This window comes from Rhinichthys klamathensis, unplaced genomic scaffold (assembly GCF_029890125.1).
Source record: "Rhinichthys klamathensis goyatoka isolate OS25496 unplaced genomic scaffold, OSU_Roscu_1.1 h1tg000685l_1, whole genome shotgun sequence".
In the NCBI taxonomy this organism is placed as follows: domain Eukaryota; kingdom Metazoa; phylum Chordata; class Actinopteri; order Cypriniformes; family Leuciscidae; genus Rhinichthys; species Rhinichthys klamathensis.
This window is the reverse complement of record NW_026607114.1, coordinates 403,108-423,116: the sequence shown is the minus strand read 5'-3', so window position 1 is coordinate 423,116 and position 20,009 is coordinate 403,108. Positions and strand designations below refer to the sequence as shown.

The window sequence follows — 20,009 nt, the reverse complement described above, 5'->3', positions numbered from 1 at the left end:
AAAGCGTATTAAACACAACACATAGACACATAAACAACATTAAACGCTGGATTTACACCACAGGGGGACTTTAAGAATCTAAAGATCTTTTTTACTGTAAAGAAGCTTTTGTGCAACGGATGTTCTGGTTCTTGAACCTTTATTTTTAAGAGTGTACGTACAACTACAGGTTCCTACTTTAGTTTATGTAGCGTCATAGAACATTGAGAACGGTACGGCATAACAACATGAAGAAATGTCATGCCACTAAAAGTTAAGAAAATATCAAACTCTGAGCATTTGAGTCAGACGACCCAGAGTCCAGTTTGCTGTATTCCCTCTTGATTTCAGAATGACACGCCCTTTTTAACCCTCTCAGATCTGAGCCTTTGCATCCCGATCCATCAAACGCTCCGAACCAACATTTCCATCTGATAATAGTAGTAGTGAGGTAACCAACATATCTTCAGATGTCAAATGAAACCAGTTTTGCATTGTACACTTGACTGTAAGACACTTTTTCTGTTTATTGCATGTGTATGTGTAATATTTAAGGCCTGTTCACACCAATAATGATAACTACGTTTTATCAACAATATCATTCTGTTTATTATAAGCGCTGCTGTTTTTCGTCTCTCGCTTTAAATCCTCGCGCTCGTTAAAGCAGGATGGATTCTGATTGGCTGTCAGTGTTTTTATTGTTCATCAGCTGAAAAAGAAAGTGAAAGTGATTCCGACGATATCGTTCCTCTGTGTCGTTATTATCGTTATAGTTGTGCTGTGGACTCTCTATTCTTTTACATTTAGAATAATTTTCAAAACTACAGTTATCGTTTGTGTTGTGAACAGGCCTGTCTGATGAAGTTTTTTTTGTGTCAAATTTACATAAGAAAAAGTAAAGGATGAATGGGCCAAATATGAATGACCAAAGAGTCTATGGCATTGGACTGTCTGTGCATATTTTTTATTGTTGTTTTAAATGCAAATTGTAAGGCCACACGCTGTAAATATGAAAGCACTTGTATACATTTTTTTGCCTTTTTTGTTTAATAGCAGTATTATTTGTAACATCGTACATAATCTGCATTTTTTTGCACATACGCTTTTTCTGCTTATGTTTTAATTCATTGGTGACTGTTCTATTGAGAACCAGTGAAACATGGTACAGGGAATCTGTAAACGATTTTTTGCAATTAAAACTTCGCTAGACCAACTGTGGTGTGGTTATTGACACTAATCATCTGAATAATTTTGTCCTCACAGCATCAATGGCTACATGAACCCAAATAATCCATGCATTTAGGTGTTTTTCTTGTGTGAAATTCATGAAAATGAATGTCTGAATTGGATTGCAATGTTTACGGTTCGTATTAGAGAGCTTTCAGAATCTAAAATCGGATTGGATTCAATCAGACTGGCGAAAATGAGTGTAAACACACCTACTGATGACAGTGGCGCCTCTAGTGGTCAGATTATGTCATCGCTCCAACTGCAATCTGCTGCTTTCGAGCTTCGGACAGTCCGATTCATTCGGACGGCTCATTCCAATCGAACGTGATTCACTGATTCATTTGAGAGATACAAACTCCTTGTGGATCGGTTCGATCGAATCATGAAGACGAACCGATTCATTAGAACGACTCGTTGGCGAATCGAACCCTGCCGCCACTCTTTGTCCTCGCGGTGACTGACTGCATATGATCCCGCTGAATGTACATTATTTATTCATCCGTTTACACTCTGTATTCATCAAACAGACGATCTGAAGGATGGTGTTAGTTCATGTCGGATATTTGGTTCTTCCTGTCTTTGGCTCAGTGAGAAATAGAGGTATTTAAAACACATTATTTCACGATAAGATCACATCTATGGCCTTTTGATTGTTTAATGCATGACTATTAAACCTCATGACTGATCTATATCCTGCTGTAGGTCCATACTGAGGGGATATTCATTAAATAAACAGGTGATTTGGTATTTATTTAGCGAATCAGTGAGGTTTGATTCGGATCTGAGGTAATCTGTTAACGTTAGCTAGCTGACCCTATGGACGCTTTCAGCTTCAGATTTCACTTTAAAATACATTTAAAATCAATTGATTGGCTCATATGAGGGATATTTGGTATATTTGATAGATTTTCTACTCGTTCTATCGTGTACTTGAGCGCTGTATGTATTTGTCGAGGTTTATTTGTGAGTTTGGTTTTACCTCAGAAAGCTAACGATGCTAATTCAGGCCTGAGCTTAACGGACAACAAATAACATAGTTCAATAATTTGTTAGAGTGATTTAATGCTCATTTCAGTTAAATAAGTAAGATTTTGTGTTGAAGCCCCAGAGTGCCAGTATCTGCATTTCATCAAACAAAAGCTGATTTGTTTAAAGCAGTTTATTATTTTTAATACACCTCATGAACTGAATCATTTACACACCGATGTGCTGATTGTCTAATGAGGAAAAGCACGAAACTTGTGTTGAAATGAGCTGCTAACTTTACCGCCATCACTGATTTCATGAAGCTTTTTTGATTTCTGTTTCTGATCTTCTGTCTCATAGTTTGATTTCATGTGCTTTATTTCTGTTCTTATCTCCTGTCTCATAGTCTATGGAGGCTGAATCTACATTCTGCATTATCAGATCATTGTGTTTTAATGATCATCTGTGTTCTGATCCCTCCTCATTTCCTATTTCCATCAGAAGACGACAAACATCTCAGATCTGCTCCCTTCCTGAGAACAAACACACTAAAACCAGAGCTAACACATTTAGAGCGTGAACTACTGTCTGTATGTCAAGTGCTGTAGTTTAACCCACATCAGTAGCTCTAGAAGAGTGACTCATGTATGTCCCATCCAGCTTTGGTAGTCAACATGTTTGTAAATTCCTGTAAAATGGATGCATTTTGTGCTTTGATGATCACCAAACCCACACACCTATAGCTGTCACCTATGGAAGCTTGTTTCCATCACGGACTATAAAAATAAAAAAGGTAATTGCGCATTATATCGTACGGAAGCTCGTTTCCGCCACTGAATTAAAAAAAGGCAATTGCGAGTTTATATCTCACAATTCTGACTTTATAACTCAAAATTGTGTGTTATAAAGTCAGAATTGCTAGTTTATTTCTCGCAATTGCGAGTTTATATCTCACAATTCCTAACTTTATTTCACACAATTGCGAGTTTATATCTCACAATTCCTAACTTTATTACACACAATTGTGGCTTTATATCACGCAATTCTACCTTTATAACTCACAATTGCGACTTAATATCTCACAATTACGACTTAATATCAAGCAATTCTGACTTTATAACTCAAAATTGCTTGTTATAAAGTCAGAATTGCTAGTTTATTTCTCGCAATTGCGAGTTTATATGTCTCACAATTCCTAACTTTATTTCACACAATTGCGAGTTTATATCTCACAAGTCTGATTTTATTACACACAATTGCGACTTTATATCACGCAATTCTGACTTTATAACTTAAAATTGCGTGTTATAAAGTCAGAATTGCTAGTTTATTTCTCGCAATTGCGAGTTTATATCTCACAATTCCTAACTTTATTTCACACAATTGCGAGTTTATATCTCACAATTCCTAACTTTATTACACACAATTGTGGCTTTATATCACGCAATTCTAACTTTATAACTCACAATTGCGTGTTATAAAGTCATAATTGCGAGTTTATTTCTCACAATTGCGAGGTTATATCTCACAATTCCTAACTTTATTACACAATTGCGACTTTATATCACGCAATTCTGACTTTATAACTTCCAATTGCGACTTAATATCTCACAATTCTGACTTTATTACACACAATTCCGACTTAATATCATTGTCGCAATTGAATTGCAAGATAAAAAGTCACCATAATTAAATTTAAATGAATTAAAAATGTTATTCTGTGGCGGAAACAAGCTTCCATGATATCTCGCGATGCTGACCTTTTTAAAAATAGTTTTCAATAAGTTTATAAAGCCGAATTGCAATAGCGAGAATAGTCAGAATTGTTTTTTTTTATTCCGTGGCGTAAACGAGCTTCCATAGTCACCTGCATATCGTGTGCTTCATTCATCGCCTTCTGATTTTACACAATCATTCACAATCATATTTAGAGGAAAAGCAAAAAACAACAGACAACAACCCCCAACGATTGGCTCGTTGCGTCGAAATTGTCCAAATTGTCAGCGTCCAAAATGCCATCCATTTGGCAGGGATGTTGATTTCCTGCACTGCTACTGAGATCCTCTATTAGAGCAATGCAAATGTCTATTGTTTGGTTGTGGTTTCTCTACCTTTTGTTCTGGTAATAGACTTGAGTGCATGAATCACATTATTATTATTTTGATTCTACATTGAATAGACTCCAATGTAATCTTTCTGTAGTAAAGATGAACCCTGCTGTACTGTAATGTGCTGTAGCCGATGCATCTGCTCATTGGATGTTGCTTTTGTTCTGTTAACCCTGTACTGAGCATGGTGGGCCTTGCTATTGGTCAATGTTGTTTTATTTGTTGCATGGACTTATTATTATTATTATGACACAAATCCACATATATACTAATATTTTTCAATAAAGAATATAGTATTTTTCCTAACCTCCAGTGTGCTTCTTGCTGATTTCCATTTATTGTCTCCCCCTCCACCTCCTCCCTCTGCTGTGACCGATAGACTGATTTTCCTGGCTTTCTTCATCATGAGACCTCGATGAGTTGATCCGTGGTCATTTATTCCCGTCATCGAGGCACTTGAAGGTGCAGTGTACATTCCCAACTGTCCCGGTAACCAAAGACTTTCCACATCTTAGAAAGAAATCAGATCCATTTCCAATGAGTCTTGCCGCAAAAAGCACGTAACGCTGCACCTTTAAGTCTTCTCGCAGTAAATGATCCGGATGCAATGTAAACGTGGCCTTTTTCTGTGGTGTGTCCAGGTATATCCACACATTTCATCTCTGTTATTCAATCTCCCATGAACACATGCAGCAAATGATCAAGAGCACATTATACATGATTTCATTTGGCGACTTAAGCTTGTGTGTTTTCAATTCCCTCATTCTGATCTGAAGTAGAGTGGATAGATGTGCAATTTTGCTTTCCTGCCATTTTTATCCATTTCTACTATTTTTCTTTCTCATAATGAATATTGACGTATTCTCATGATTTTTAAACCCATAAAGTGGTGCGTTGATTCATTTGCCCATTCACTTGTTGTCTTGTAAATAGCCAACAGATTCCTTCATCACAACACGACAAACACAGTTTAGCATCTTTTGTTATTAATCCAGTGAAATATAAAATCTCATACTGTTGTACTTCTGAATGAAGGGCATTTAACTTCTATGCTGCGTATTTTAATTAGGGATGCAAGATATATCGGCCACCGTATCGGTATCGGCCGATATATGTTAACTTTTAATGTTATCGTGATCGGCCCGATATATTAAAGCCGATAAATAATGTATTATTTCCTTCAGCTGAGACTCTTCAGATGCGCACTGTTCAACATGATGGTCTTGAATTGCTTGAAATATGATTGGAATCACTTCAAAAATGGAAAATACAGTTCAGTGCAACATGTTCTGTCATATCGGCTACGTAAAATTATAATGAGAACATTATAATTGTGTGGTTGGAACATGGATTTAACAGTGAGACTTTGTTTTTGTAATCAGGCTCTCAAAAATGATATAAAAATTTTGATTTACCGGTAGTTTTATCGGCCAATATATCGGTTATCGGCTTTCAAATATAAACAGTTATCGGTTATCGATATCGGCCAAAATTTGCATATCGTTGCATCCCTAATTTCAATACATGGTGCAAAGTTATCTTTTTTTTCTTGACATTTCAGGAAAGGACATTATATTTAGAGTAATTGTTACTCTATCAATAAATATTCTCGTACAGTGATGATAAAGCATGCAAACTGCATGTCTAGCACCAGCAAAAGCCTGATTTCTGATGTAATATTTGCTCTATGGACCGAGTTGAAGGGTTAATCTACATCTACAGAGATGTTGGTCTTGGATAAATCCCAGTAAACATGTTTCTTAAGATGAGGAGTGTCCAACATCCTTATCGGTCCCAGAACAACATTCCTATCAACCAATCAGATTTTAGACTTAAGAGCTTCAACAACGTCGCAGTGATTTTGATGTTTGGTGGGATAATGTTAGGACTGAGATTGTTTTTCCAGTACCAATAGAGGATGTTGATTCAGGAAGATGTCCTACTTTGGCCAAGTCACATGTCATTGGGTTTTAAAAGAGACCATGTTGCCAACACATGGATATTGCTTTTGTGAAATGGTTCCCACACACTTATCCAAAGTTCTGTCATTGGAAACCGCAAAGCTTTCATTGATAATGCTTAAGGACAGGCATTAAAATACATCTAAATCCAGACATTTACTGCATGCTCAGACATTTGGCTGAGAAGTTGAAGCATCTGTGGATTCCTTCAGCTGTCCAGCTTTAGTGTTCGCTAAATAACTCTAGACCGTTCTGGGGTGCATTTCCCAAAAGCATCGTTGGCCAACTATGATCACAATTTCCATTGAACTCTTGGTAACGACGGGACTTGCGACTATAGTTGGCTTTGGGAAACGCACCGCAGATCTGCTGGGACTATGGCTGTCAATTCTGTTTAGAGCATGATATGCACTCAATCAAGAAAACATTTGGAAAAACAATAGATGGATCTGATCATGAGAAACAGTAATCGACAGTAAACAAATTGGCGTAGGATTCATTTGCATCAACTTTGAACTTTCAAGTCAATTTCACAAATAATTATAAAGAATAAACAAGCTATGGAAGCTTGTTTCCGCCACAGAATAAAACATTTGAAAAGATAATTGGGACTTTTTATCTCACATTTGCGAGTTTACATCTAATTCTTTACATGCAATTCTGACTTTATATCTCCTAATTGCGAGTTTATTTCTCGCAATTACGAGTTTAGATCTCACAATTCTGACCTTAATTCATGCAATTGCGCCTTTATATCACGCAATTCTGACTTTATAACTCCTAATTGCGTGTAATAAAGTCAGAATTGTGAGACGTAAACTCGCAATTCTGACTTTATTACACGGAATTCTGACTTTATATCTCCTAATTGCGAGTTTCTTTCTCGCAATTCTGACTTTACATGCAATTTTGACTTTATACCACTCAATTCTGACTTTATACCACTCAAATCTGACTTTATACCACTCAATTCTGACTTTATACCACTCAATTCTGACTTTATATCACCCAATTCTGACTTTATACCACTCAATTCTGACTATATCACCCAATTCTGACTATATCACCCAATTCTGACTTTATACCTCTCAATTCTGACTATATCACCCAATTCTGACTTTATATCTCGCAATTGCGAGTTTATATCTCACAATTCTGACTTTATATCACGGAATTGTGAGATAAAAAGGCGCAATTACCTTTTTTATTTTTTATTCAGTGGCGGAAACAAGCTTCCATAACAAGCAACACATTGAGTTAAACGCTTTTTTTCTCAGTAGAAAGGCTGAAACAGTATTTTCCTGTAAAATGTGCACCAATTGTTTTATTTACAAATTTACAACTGCATCAGGGTGTTCTAGCAACGCTATACTAAGGTTAAGTTTAGGGTTAGTGGATAGTGTTTGATTTAGCGCTGTGTGTGCAATTAACTTTACTGATTAAATCTGGTTTGGGTAAAACAATAGAGGATTCACACACAGTTTGGTTCTGAAAGAACAACCATATTCTATAATGAATGCGCCTACCAGAGAAGTTCAGTGGCCGGATGCATAAACTGATTAGACTAATTAGTTATCAAGCTTTTTTCTTTAAGACTAGTCCTACCTTTTTTTAAGTTAGTTAAATAAAAAGGTATATTGGTCTAATTTGAATTTGAACAGTAGGACTGATTACCCATTGGCTACTGCTAGATCTCCAGGCTAGTTCTTAAGGCACATCAACAGGCCTCAGGACTAGAGAAATACGCCATGGAAAGTAGACTTTTTAAACTATTTAAGATGGAAGAAAGTGTGTTATTGTAGAGCAGGGTTCGGCAACCTATGGCACGCGGAGGGTTAATCACTGGCACGAGGCAATAGCTAAAGAGTTGTGTGTAATTCATTTAATCATCGTTCCCTCGGTCATTTTTACCTGAAACTAATAAAAAAAATTTTTAAAAAATTGAGGGTTCATCAGAAGGGTCCAAGACCCCGTCGCACTTGAACCACGCACAAAAAAAGTTTGAATGGATTCGAGGAGTTTTGTGGTTGAAATTTTAAAAAGTAACAAATGCTTCCCTCGCAGGTCAATTTAAGGCCCTTAGGAATGAATGGAATGCGAGGAATGCTTCAGTTCACATAGAAAAACCTAGAAATGCTAATAAAATTATTTATACTGTCTACATGTGTGTCTGAGTGCACACTGAAGAGAAACTGACTTTAGGACCCTAAGGAACAGCTCATTTACTCCATATAGAGATATAAGGAAACCTAGAGTCATGAACACAAGAGGTCGGCAAAGACACACAATGTCAGATATTTAGAGCTGAATTAAAAGGGTTTTGCATTGAGTTGTGACTGTGAGTTATTTTGAATTTAAGTTGAAAGAATGTGAGGAATGTGCTTAAATTACTATCCAATCTAGTAATTTAAAGGTTAATAAAAAAAATAAAAAATCTCCTTAAATTGCATTAAAAAATATTATCAAAATGAAATAAAATAATCTCTCTGGACAACAGAAATTAAGTATGATTTTAGGGCTTTGGGTCATTTAGGAAGATGTGTTACAAAGTGCAAGGGAAGAATGAAGAATGAAGAAATAAAGTCCCTCGAACTTGCACACAGACGTATATTTTGAGGTAATCATTCCTCGTAGTCACAGCCTATTTTATTAATTTAGGTACTATAAATACTGTGTGATTTTAACAAACCAACCATTGCTTCAGTGATTATCCTTCGGCACAAAGTGTTTGGGGAAAACAAAAAACTAAACCTAGTTTTGACCACAAACTGATGAGGATAAACTAAAGTTGCATGTCTTGATATTTCCTCACTTGTCAATATGTTTACAGGGATGAATTAGTGAAGTGGTTTGACTTCAGTTCCCTGTTCATACTGTCTCTGTATGTATCCGACGGTAAATCTGATTTACACTCTCAAACACTGACTGTGTGTATGTAACCACATTCACTGCTAACAGACTAACATGCCATTCAAACACATCTCACTCCCCTCCACTCTTCATTCCCCATCACACCCACTGCTGACCATTCATTTCTTCTGGAAGTTCGATGAAGACGATGAAGGCCAAGCCTCCAGCATTAGTTTAATCCCACTCATAATTGGCTGTGATGTCATTGTTCTTGCAGGATCTCATTTTAACAGGCATCAGCACAGTCATGCTACCTCTTGCCGGCATTTCCACGTAGGCCCTCAGGCCCAGATCCCTGTTGATTTCCCAATGCCCCATCCAGGACAATCTCCCACGGGAATGAGCCCTCACCTGGGTCAACCACACGCCCCGCTCAACCATATACCAGCGCCTCCGTTCCAGGACATCTCGACCCCATCATTCCTACCTCAGGCTTTACACCAGCAATACCTCATCCAGCAGCAGATCCTGGAGGCCCAGCACAGGAGGATACTCCCACAGCACAGGTGTGTTCAGCTAGACCACGAGTCGAATCAGTAATCAGTAGAGTTAGGATACTCCCACAGCACAGGTGTGTTCAGCTAGACCACGAGTCGAATCAGTAATCAGTAGAGTTAGGATACTCCCACAGCACAGGTGTGTTCAGCTAGACCACGAGTCGAATCAGTAATCAGTAGAGTTAGGATACTTCCACAGCACAGGTGTGTTCAGCTAGACCACGAGTCGAATCAGTAATCAGTAGAGTTAGGATACTCCCACAGCACAGGTGTGTTCAGCTAGACCACGAGTCGAATCAGTAATCAGTAGAGTTAGGATACTCCCACAGCACAGGTGTGTTCAGCTAAACCACGAGTCGAATCAGTAATCAGTAGAGTTAGGATACTCCCACAGCACAGGTGTGTTCAGCTAGACCACGAGTCGAATCAGTAATCAGTAGAGTTAGGATACTTCCACAGCACAGGTGTGTTCAGCTAGACCACGAGTCGAATCAGTAATCAGTAGAGTTAGGATACTCCCACAGCACAGGTGTGTTCAGCTAAACCACGAGTCAAATCAGTAATCAGTAGAGTTAGGATACTCCCACAGCACAGGTGTGTTCAGCTAGACCACGAGTCAAATCAGTAATCAGTAGAGTTAGGATACTCCCACAGCACAGGTGTGTTCAGCTAGACCACGAGTCGAATCAGTAATCAGTAGAGTTAGGATACTCCCACAGCACAGGTGTGTTCAGCTAGACCACGAGTCAAATCAGTAATCAGTAGAGTTAGGATACTCCCACAGCACAGGTGTGTTCAGCTAGACCACGAGTCGAATCAGTAGAGTTAGGATACTTCCACAGCACAGGTGTGTTCAACTACCACGAGTCAAATCAGTCGTTTAAATCAGAATCAGTAATCAGTAAAGTTTTAAATCAGAATCAGTAATCAGTAAAGTTTTCAGCCAGAATCTTACAGAATAACAGAATATGTTGGAGATTGGGTGATGGTGGAGGGAACAGTGCTAATGATATCTATTATGTATGTTAATATATTTTGGGTGATGGTGGAGGGAACAATGTTAATGCCATCTATTATTGATGTCTATAAAGGGGGCAGATAAATATAAGAATATTATTCTTCCATCTGCTCCTTTCTGATCATGGAAATGTAAAGGAAATTTCAAATGAATTGTAGCTATGTGATTGGTATAAATAATGCATTTTCATGAAAAGAATAAAAGAGAAAATGAAAAATGAATCAGTAATCAGTAAAGTTTGTAATCAGTAAAGTTTTAAATCAGTAATCAGTAGAGTTAGGATACTTCCACAGCACAGGTGTGTTCAACTAGACCACGAGTCAAATCAGTCATTTAAATCAGTAATCAGTAAAGTTTTAAATCAGAATCAGTAATCAATAAAGTTTTAAATCAGTAAAGTTTTAAATCAGAATCAGTAAAGTTTTAAATCAGAATCAGTAATCAGTAAAGTTTTAAATCAGAATCAGTAAAGTTTTAAATCAGAATCAGTAATCAGTAAAGTTTGTAATCAGTAAAGTTTTAAATCAGTAATCAGTAAAGTTTTAAATCAGAATCAGTAATCAGTAAAGTTTTAAATCAGAATCAGTAATCAGTAAAGTTTTCAGCCAGAATCAGTAATCAGTAAAGTTTGTAATCAGTAAAGTTTTAAATCAGTAACCAGTAGAGTTAGGATACTTCCACAGCACAGGTGTGTTCAACTACCACGAGTCGAATCAGTCATTTAAATCAGTAATCAGTAAAGTTTTAAATCAGAATCAGTAATCAGTAAAGTTTTCAGCCAGAATCAGTAATCAGTAAAGTTTGTAATCAGTAAAGTTTTAAATCAGTAATCAGTAGAGTTAGGATACTTCCACAGCACAGGTGTGTTCAACTACCACGAGTCGAATCAGTCATTTAAATCAGTAATCAGTAAAGTTTTAAATCAGAATCAGTAATCAATAAAGTTTTAAATCAGTAAAGTTTTAAATCAGAATCAGTAAAGTTTTAAATCAGAATCAGTAATCAGTAAAGTTTTAAATCAGTAATCAGTAAAGTTTTAAATCAGAATCAGTAATCAGTAAAGTTTGTAATCAATAATCAGTCATTTTTAATCAGTAATCAGTAAAGTTTTAAATCAGTAATCAATAAAATTTTAAATCAGAATCAGTAATCAGTAAAGTTTGTAATCAATAATCAGTCATTTTTAATCAGTAATCAGTAAAGTTTTAAATCAGTAATCAATAAAATTTAAAATCAGAATCAGTAAAGTTTTAAAACAGTAATCAGTAAAGTTTTAAATCAGAAATCAATAAAATTTAAAATCAGAATCAGTAAAATTTTAAATCAGAATCAGTAATCAGTAAAGTTTGTAATCAGTAATCAGTCGTTTTAAATCAGTAATCAATAGTTTTAAATCAGTAATCAGTCATTTTAAATCAGTATTCAGTAAAGTTTTAAATCAGTAATCAGTAAAGTTTTAAATCAGAATCAGTAAAGTTTGTAATCAATAATCAGTCATTTTAAATCAGTAATCAGTAAAGTTTTAAATCAGTAATCAATAAAATTTGTAATCAATAATCAGTAAAGTTTTAAATCGGTAATCAATAAAATTTTAAATCAGAATCAGTAATCAGTAAAGTTTTAAATCAGTAATCAATACAATTTTAAATCAGAATCAGTAATCAGTAAAGTTTTAAATCAGTAATCAGTAAAGTTTTAAATCACTAATCAATAAAATTTTAAATCAGAATCAGTAATCAGTAAAGTTTTAAATCAGTAATCAGTAAAGTTTTAAATCAGTAATCAATAAAATTTTAAATCAGTAACCTGTAAAGTTTTAAATCAGAATCAGTAAAGTTTGTAATCAGTAATCAGTCATTTTAAATCAGTAATCAGTAAAGTTTTAAATCAGTAATCAGTAAAGTTTGTAATCAGTAATCAGTCATTTTAAATCAGTAATCAATAGTTTTAAATCCGTAATCAGTAAAGTTTTAAATCAGTAATCAGTCATTTTAAATCAGTAAGCAGTAAAGTTTTAAATCAGTAATCAATAAAGTTTTAAATCAAAATCAGTAATCAGTAAAGTTTTCAGGATACTTCCACAGCACAGCTGTGTTTAAACTCAACCAGAAGTCAAAGTCAACCTCATATACATGCCGTTTTATAACAAAAAAAGGTTTTTAAAAGAAGTCTCGTGCTCACCAAGGCTGCATTTATGTGATAAACAAAAACTTTTACTGATATAGATTTGGCGATCAAAGATGAGTTTTACTCAATTATTATATAGGGATACAATTAGAGACTACAGGGGGACTTTAAAACTAGATCTTTGTTATGTTCTAACAATTTGGTTCTGATTTTTCCCAGCAGACACGCTTCAGACCGAACTCTTCCCCATCCGCAGACGCTGCGCCCGCCGTATGATTACCCACAATCCTTTCACATCCCGGCGCCGGTCCCACAGCAGCCGCGCTACCTTGCCGAAGGAACAGACTGGTGCGTCTGTGTTCAGATACCGCATAAACTAGTCCTCAGTTTGGGCTCTGATCTACTGACATCTGTGGTGTGTTTGTGTTCAGGGATCTGAGTGTGGATCCAGGCCTGCCACAGTATCACGTCTCTCCTCTCACTCAGCATTATCAGCATTACCTGACCTCTCCACGCCTGCATCACTTCCCCAGGAGCAACACCTCGGCACAAGTGGTCAGTCCGCGCCTTTGCAATCACTCTTACATGTATGCGTTCGGCAGACACGACTTGCATTGCATTAAACCTATACATTTGATCAGTTCATGCATTCCCTGGGAATCGAACCCATGACCTTGGCGTTGCCAGTGCCAATGTTTATGCTATTTAAAGGAGTCCTATTATGGATTTTTTACAGTCTTGATTTTGTTTTGGGGTGTACTAGAACATGTTTTCATGCTTGATTGTTCAAAAACGCATTATTTTTCACATATTTTACAGTATTACAGCTCCGCTCTCCCCAGTCTGGTTGAATGCGTCGTTTTGGCTGAAGCTCCTCCTTCCGAAATACGAAATGTGCTGTGATTGGTTAGCTGGCCCAGTGTGTTGTGATTGACTGCGCTTAGCGTGTGTTCGGGAAATGTCCCATCCTTTCATAACCGCAAGCTCTACTCAGATGTAAATATTAATGATGGCGTCAATTTCAAAACATTTCGAGACCGATTCAGACCCTGACGATGTTAACGGCCGGATTTCACAGGACATTGTGGTATATTTCTTTGTAATTTTCTCATGGATACGATTGTTATCCACCATTTAATCATATTTGTTAGAAAACTATGGTAATACAAACAGTAATCGATCACAGACTCTAAAGCAGGCCAACATGGCCTTACCTCTGTATTGCGTGTTCTCGGGGGCGGGGTTTATGTAAATTTTAGGGTTTGTGATGTCACCAACCCAGGAAGAAGCTCGTTGTAGTTCCTACCAGCCGTTTGTTGTAGTCCTTAAAAAGCAATTTCTGTAAAAGAAAATCTCCCTTTGCTTTGAACTTTGAGCGTCGTAACTTTGCAGATGTTCTTTGTGCTCAAACAGCAACATTACACACTAACTAAAGTTAAAAAAGTGAAATCATAATCAAGGACCCGTTTAAGTCCCATTTTTTAAATCATGCAATGATGCAAAACATGCTGCGACTTATATAAGTCATGCCGGCACAAAACACATTTGTTTTTTTAAATGCATCTCTCACATGCTCTTTTAAAAGCCTCAACATCCAGTTGCTCATTGGTGTTGTATGTTAATGAATGGTGTTGTCCTGCACAGGTTGTCCATGAGATCAGAAACTACCCATATCCTCAGTTACACCTGCTGGCTCTCCAAGGCCTCAGTCCGTCTCGACACGCGTCTGCTGTGCGGGAGAGTTACGAGGTACGTCACGCCTCATCTGATGCTCTTCATCACACGTGTTCACATCTCAGGTGATGCTCTTCATCACACGTGTTCACATCTCAGATGATGCTCTTCATCACACGTGTTCACATCTCAGATGATGCTCTTCATCACACGTGTTCAGATCTCATGATCTCAGATGATGCTCTTCATCACACGTGTTCACATCTCAGGTGATGCTCTTCATCACACGTGTTCACATCTCAGGTGATGCTCTTCATCACACGTGTTCACATCTCAGGTGATGCTCTTCATCACACATGTTCAGATCTCATGATCTCAGATGATGCTCTTCATCACACGTGTTCACATCTCAGATGATGCTCTTCATCACACGTGTTCACATCTCAGATGATGCTCTTCATCACACGTGTTCACATCTCAGATGATGCTCTTCATCACACGTGTTCACATCTCAGATGATGTTCTTCATCACACGTGTTCAGATCTCAGATGATGCTCTTCATCACACGTGTTCAGATCTCATGATCTCATCTGATGTTCTTCATCACACGTGTTTAGATCTCAGATGATGCTCTTCATCACACGTGTTCACATCTCAGATGATGTTCTTCATCACACGTGTTTAGATCTCAGATGATGTTCTTCATCACACGTGTTCAGATCTCAGATGATGTTCTTCATCACACGTGTTCAGATCTCAGATGATGTTCTTCATCACACGTGTTCAGATCTCAGATGATGTTCTTCATCACACGTGTTTAGATCTCAGATGATGTTCTTCATCACACGTGTTTAGATCTCAGATGATGTTCTTCATCACACGTGTTCAGATCTCAGATGATGTTCTTCATCACACGTGTTTAGATCTCAGATGATGTTCTTTATCACACGTGTTCAGATCTCAGATGATGTTCTTCATCACACGTGTTCAGATTTCATGATCTCAGATGATGTTCTTCATCACATGTGTTCAGATCTCAGATGATGTTCAGATCTCATGATCTCATCTGATGTTTTTATTCCAGGAGCTCCTACAGTTGGAGGACAGACTGGGAAACGTGAACCGAGGGGCTGTGCAGACCACCATTGAGAGGTGTACATTTCCTCACAAGTATAAAAAGGTAAACATTACTAAAATGTATATTATATTCAAATTTTTTATTTATATATTTATACATCACATAATTGTAGTCCATTACTGGGAAATTGTCGGAAATCGGTAACACTTTACAATGAGCTTCGTTAGTTAACATTAGTTTACTACATTAGTTAACACGAACTAATAATGAACTGCACTTATACAGCATTTATTAATCTTTGTTAAATGTTCATTTTTAACATTTACTAATACTTTATTAAAATCTTGTTAACATTAATGCACTGTGAACTAACATGAATTAACAATGAACAGCTGTATTATTATTAACTAACATTAACAAAGACTAATAAACACAGTAACAAATGGATTGCTCATGGCTAGTTCATGTTACTGTAGGCTGTCTGTTAAATGAAATGTTAAAACAAATAAATAAATGTTAATCAAATAATTGTGGTAGCTATCATGGGGGAAAAGCTGAATATATACTTTTCCTATAGATATGTTTTGACTTGGTGTGTGCCAAATTTGGTGTTATTACCAGGGATTTTATGGTTTGCTAAGTGATTTTGTTTTGGAAACTTCAGAAAACTTTTTCTCAAAATTGACTTTGCTGACTCCATCGACTTCAAACGTGCAGCTCAAGCATTTTTTGTCTGATTCCAACTAATCAGTTTGAAGTTTTTTTTTAATGGAGAATGTGAAAATAACTAACTCATTTTTGAAAATTTGCTCATTGCAATTCATATTGCCAGCACAGATCACACACACACACATATCAACATGACATCATGACTTCGCGTAAACATACACGCCACTTTTCAAGTCAAGTGGCGTGTTATCTATACGCATTTTGAGCTATCCGCGTGTATGTTCACGCCAAAATCTTTTGCGTGTATGTCTACGCCGTTAAATGTCCGAGTGATTCCGCGTGTATGTGTACGCCGTTAAATGTCCGAGCGAAACGAAGCAAAATCTATATCTACATCTGTGGAGCGATATTTCTTTTCCTAGGATGGTAGGGGAACACTCATAAATGGTATTAACCCCAGTGACGGGTAGGTTTAGGGACGGGGTTGGGGTAGGTCATATATTTATATATAGGCCTACATAATACAGTAATAAAACGTTAAGTCAAAGGCGTTGATAAACACGCTGAAAAGCGATTATGCGTGTTGATAGCACGCCAAAAATGGAAATACGAATTGGCGTGTCATACATACGCCATTTCATGAGATCAGTCTGCACATATATAAATATAAATAAAATGGAGATGCTGTGGATGTTAGCCCAAGGCTGCTGGAGAATTAATACGTTTTTAATATCTGACTGTTGTATACTTGGTTGAACCTGTAATTTATTAAGTGTAAATTGGATTTTAAAAAAAGCATGTGATCCGCAGAGAAGACCTCTGGATCTGAAGATCGGCATGTATGAAGAGGAGCTCGACACGGATGAGAAATGCACAATATGCCTCTCGATGCTCGAGGACGGAGAGGACGTCAGGTAGTTCTGCTCGACACTCACTTTCCTCGATCTCCTAATGAAACCGGTGACATTATCTTCCGTTTTTGTTCTTCTTTTCTCAGGAGATTACCCTGCATGCACCTCTTCCATCAGGCTTGTGTCGACCAGTGGCTGGCGACCAATAAGAAGTGTCCCATCTGCAGGGTAGACATTGAGACGCAGTTGTCCCCTGATAGCTGATGTCTCGTGTAGCAGTAGCGAACGGTCCTGTCGTCTCTCTTCGTCCCCTCGTGGGCACTTTGCCAAAATGTGTGTCATCTCCATCACCACTCTCACCTCTGACCTTTGCCTTCTGAGCCAAATGACCATAAGAACAGAGAAGAGTGGAGAAGAACGAGTCTGTCGATGAAGATGGTTTCAGTCAAAGTGCTCTGTATGTGCGTGTGCGTGTGTGTGTGTGTGTGTGGGGGAACGATGACCAACCAAATGTTCTCAGTGGGTCACGGATGAAGCATTACAGCATATCACACGTGGTTGGTCATGAACTTCTTTAAACGTAGTTGAACGAATCATTTGTGGAATAAACGCATCATGAGCGAATGAGAGAAGTCCTGAAAACGCTCAGTCGTCGTCGTGTCTGTAATTATCGGAGATGATGCTTGGCGTTCGTACGTAATCGTGAGGCCAGGCTTGATAATGGTCTGCATTTTGTCCAACGCTTAGAAACGTATCCACTAAATGCATGTTGAAGCGAGAGCCCGGGTTCTTCTGGGAAACGTGAGGCGAGGGCGTCCTGCTCATCCTGAAGACACTGTGTTCTCGAAGCGTCTCCGAAGTCACCGCGAGTGAAACATGTACCGTAATGCCTGTAGCACAAGCACACGTCGAATAGTAACGGCATAACTCTGTGTTTCCATTCGCTCTGTGACTCGTGGTCTCGCTTGTAGAGTCAGAATGTGCATGAAACCTGTTTGCTGCCATTTCTAGAGGACATGACAAGGGAGTAAAGCCATTTGTTTTATAGAAACCAAACATAACTTTTCTAAGGCTGTTCTTCACGATCACTCTTTCTGGTTTTCTTTCTCTTCTCTTGCCAAGCTGTGTGTGCGGGGCTGGTACAGCTTCTCAACATAAGTAGCTGCGATGCTGGAAAAAACAAAACAACTTATTTATTGTTGTCTTAATGTAGTTAGTGGTTATTTTTGTAAATGCACTCACGTTCTGATGAGGTCGTGTGATCGTTACCCTGCTTTTTTGCATTTGCACTCGAGTAAGCTGTTTCCTTGCGTATCGTGCACTCCATCCCCCCCAAAAAAACACACACACACACACACAAAAAAACAAGGAAGCAGACTTTTTAACAGCACAGTTTCTTTGCGTAACGATAGTAGGGATGCACCGATATGAAGACTTTGGCGATACAATAACCGATGGCGATAACTCTTTATATTTGAAAGCCGATAACCGATATATTGGCCGATAAATCTAAATCCAAATTTTGGCCGATACGATAACTCTTTATATTTAAAAGATGATAACCGATATATTTTGGCCGATAAATCTAAATCCAAATTTTGGCCGATACTTATAACTCTTTATATTTGAAAGCCGATAACCGATATATTTTGGCCGATAAATCTAAATCCAAATTTTGATCGATACCGATAACTCTTTATATTTGAAAGCCGATAACCGATATATTGGCCGATAAATCTAAATCCAAATTTTGGTCGATACCAATAACTTTATATTTGAAAGCCAATAAATCTAAATCCAAATTTTGGCCGATACCGATAACTCTTTATATTTGAAAGCTGATAACCGATATATTGGCCGATAAATCTAAATCCAAATTTGGGCCGATACGATAACTCTTTATATTTGAAAGCTGATAACCGATATATTGGCCGATAAATCTAAATCCAAATTTTGTCCGATACCGATAACTCTTTATATTTGAAAGCCGATAACCGATATATTGGCCGATAAATCTAAATCCAAATTTTGCTCGATACCGATAACTCTTTATATTTGAAAGCCGATAACCGATATATTGGCCGATAAATCTAAATCCAAATTTTGGTCGATACCGATAACTCTTTATATTTGAAAGCCGATAACCGATATATTGGCCGATAAATCTAAATCCAAATTTTGGTCGATACCGATAACTTTATATTTGAAAGCCGATAACCGATATATTGGCCGATAAATCTAAATCCAAATTTTGGCCGATACCGATAACTCTTTATATTTGAAAGCTGATAACCGATATATTGGCCGATAAATCTAAATCCAAATTTTGTCCGATACCGATAACTCTTTATATTTGAAAGCTGATAACCGATATATTGGCCGATAAATCTAACTCCAAATTTTGGTCGATACCGATAACTCTTTATATTTGAAAGCTGATAACCGATATATTGGCCGATAAATCTAAATCCAAATTTGTATATACATTTTGAGAGTCTGATTACAAAAACAAAACTTTCACCATTAAAAGCCACGTCCCAAGCACACAATAATATATAATGTTCTTTTATGTAGCCAGATCTGACAGAGATATGACAGATCAGCGCTGTACATTGCACTTAACAGTATTTTACTTTTTGAAGTAATTTCAACAATATTTCAAATCAATTCAACACCATCATGTTGAACAGTGCGCATCTGAAGTGTCTACGCTGAAGGAAATAATACAGTATTTATCAGCTTTGAAATATCGGCCAAATGTTCTTATCGGGCCGATTACGCTAACAATGAACATATATCGGCCGATACCGATACAGTGACCGATATCTGGTGCATCCCTAAGCAATAGTTGTTGCCTCACTGACCACTTTCAATGTCCGTGACTGTTTTCCGTAGCAGATGTTCTTGACTTTGCTTTTGCAACTTTTCCCGAATTCAAGC

The 20,009-nt window shown here is 37.3% G+C and overlaps 1 protein-coding gene across 2 annotated transcripts; it reads left to right on the top strand.

Moving 5' to 3' along the window:
* The first annotated feature begins 1,478 nt into the window (after positions 1-1,478).
* Positions 1,479-19,233, top strand: ark2cb (arkadia (RNF111) C-terminal like ring finger ubiquitin ligase 2Cb). 2 transcript variants are annotated; one of them, XM_056241947.1, is made up of 8 exons: positions 1,479-1,809; positions 9,372-9,660; positions 13,016-13,144; positions 13,228-13,351; positions 14,441-14,545; positions 15,556-15,651; positions 17,029-17,132; positions 17,216-19,233. In XM_056241947.1, exons 1-8 carry the CDS (start codon positions 1,749-1,751, stop codon positions 17,331-17,333), a joined length of 1,026 nt encoding a protein of 341 aa, XP_056097922.1. In that variant the 5' UTR covers positions 1,479-1,748; the 3' UTR covers positions 17,334-19,233. The 2 variants fall into 2 exon arrangements, with proteins under 2 accessions (XP_056097922.1, XP_056097923.1); XM_056241948.1 differs by having other exon boundaries at positions 1,482-1,809; positions 13,019-13,144.
* The last annotated feature ends 776 nt before the right edge of the window (positions 19,234-20,009 follow it).

Excerpts from the sequence above, each read along its gene's own strand:
- ark2cb (XM_056241947.1), top strand. The coding sequence starts at position 1,749 with ATGGTGTTAGTTCATGTCGGATATTTGGTTCTTCCTGTCTTTGGCTCA. Across the intron at positions 1,810-9,371 it reads TGGCTCAGTGAGAAATAGAG|GATCTCATTTTAACAGGCAT; the intron begins GTATTTAAAACA and ends TTGTTCTTGCAG. Across the intron at positions 13,352-14,440 it reads GCAACACCTCGGCACAAGTG|GTTGTCCATGAGATCAGAAA; the intron begins GTCAGTCCGCGC and ends TGTCCTGCACAG.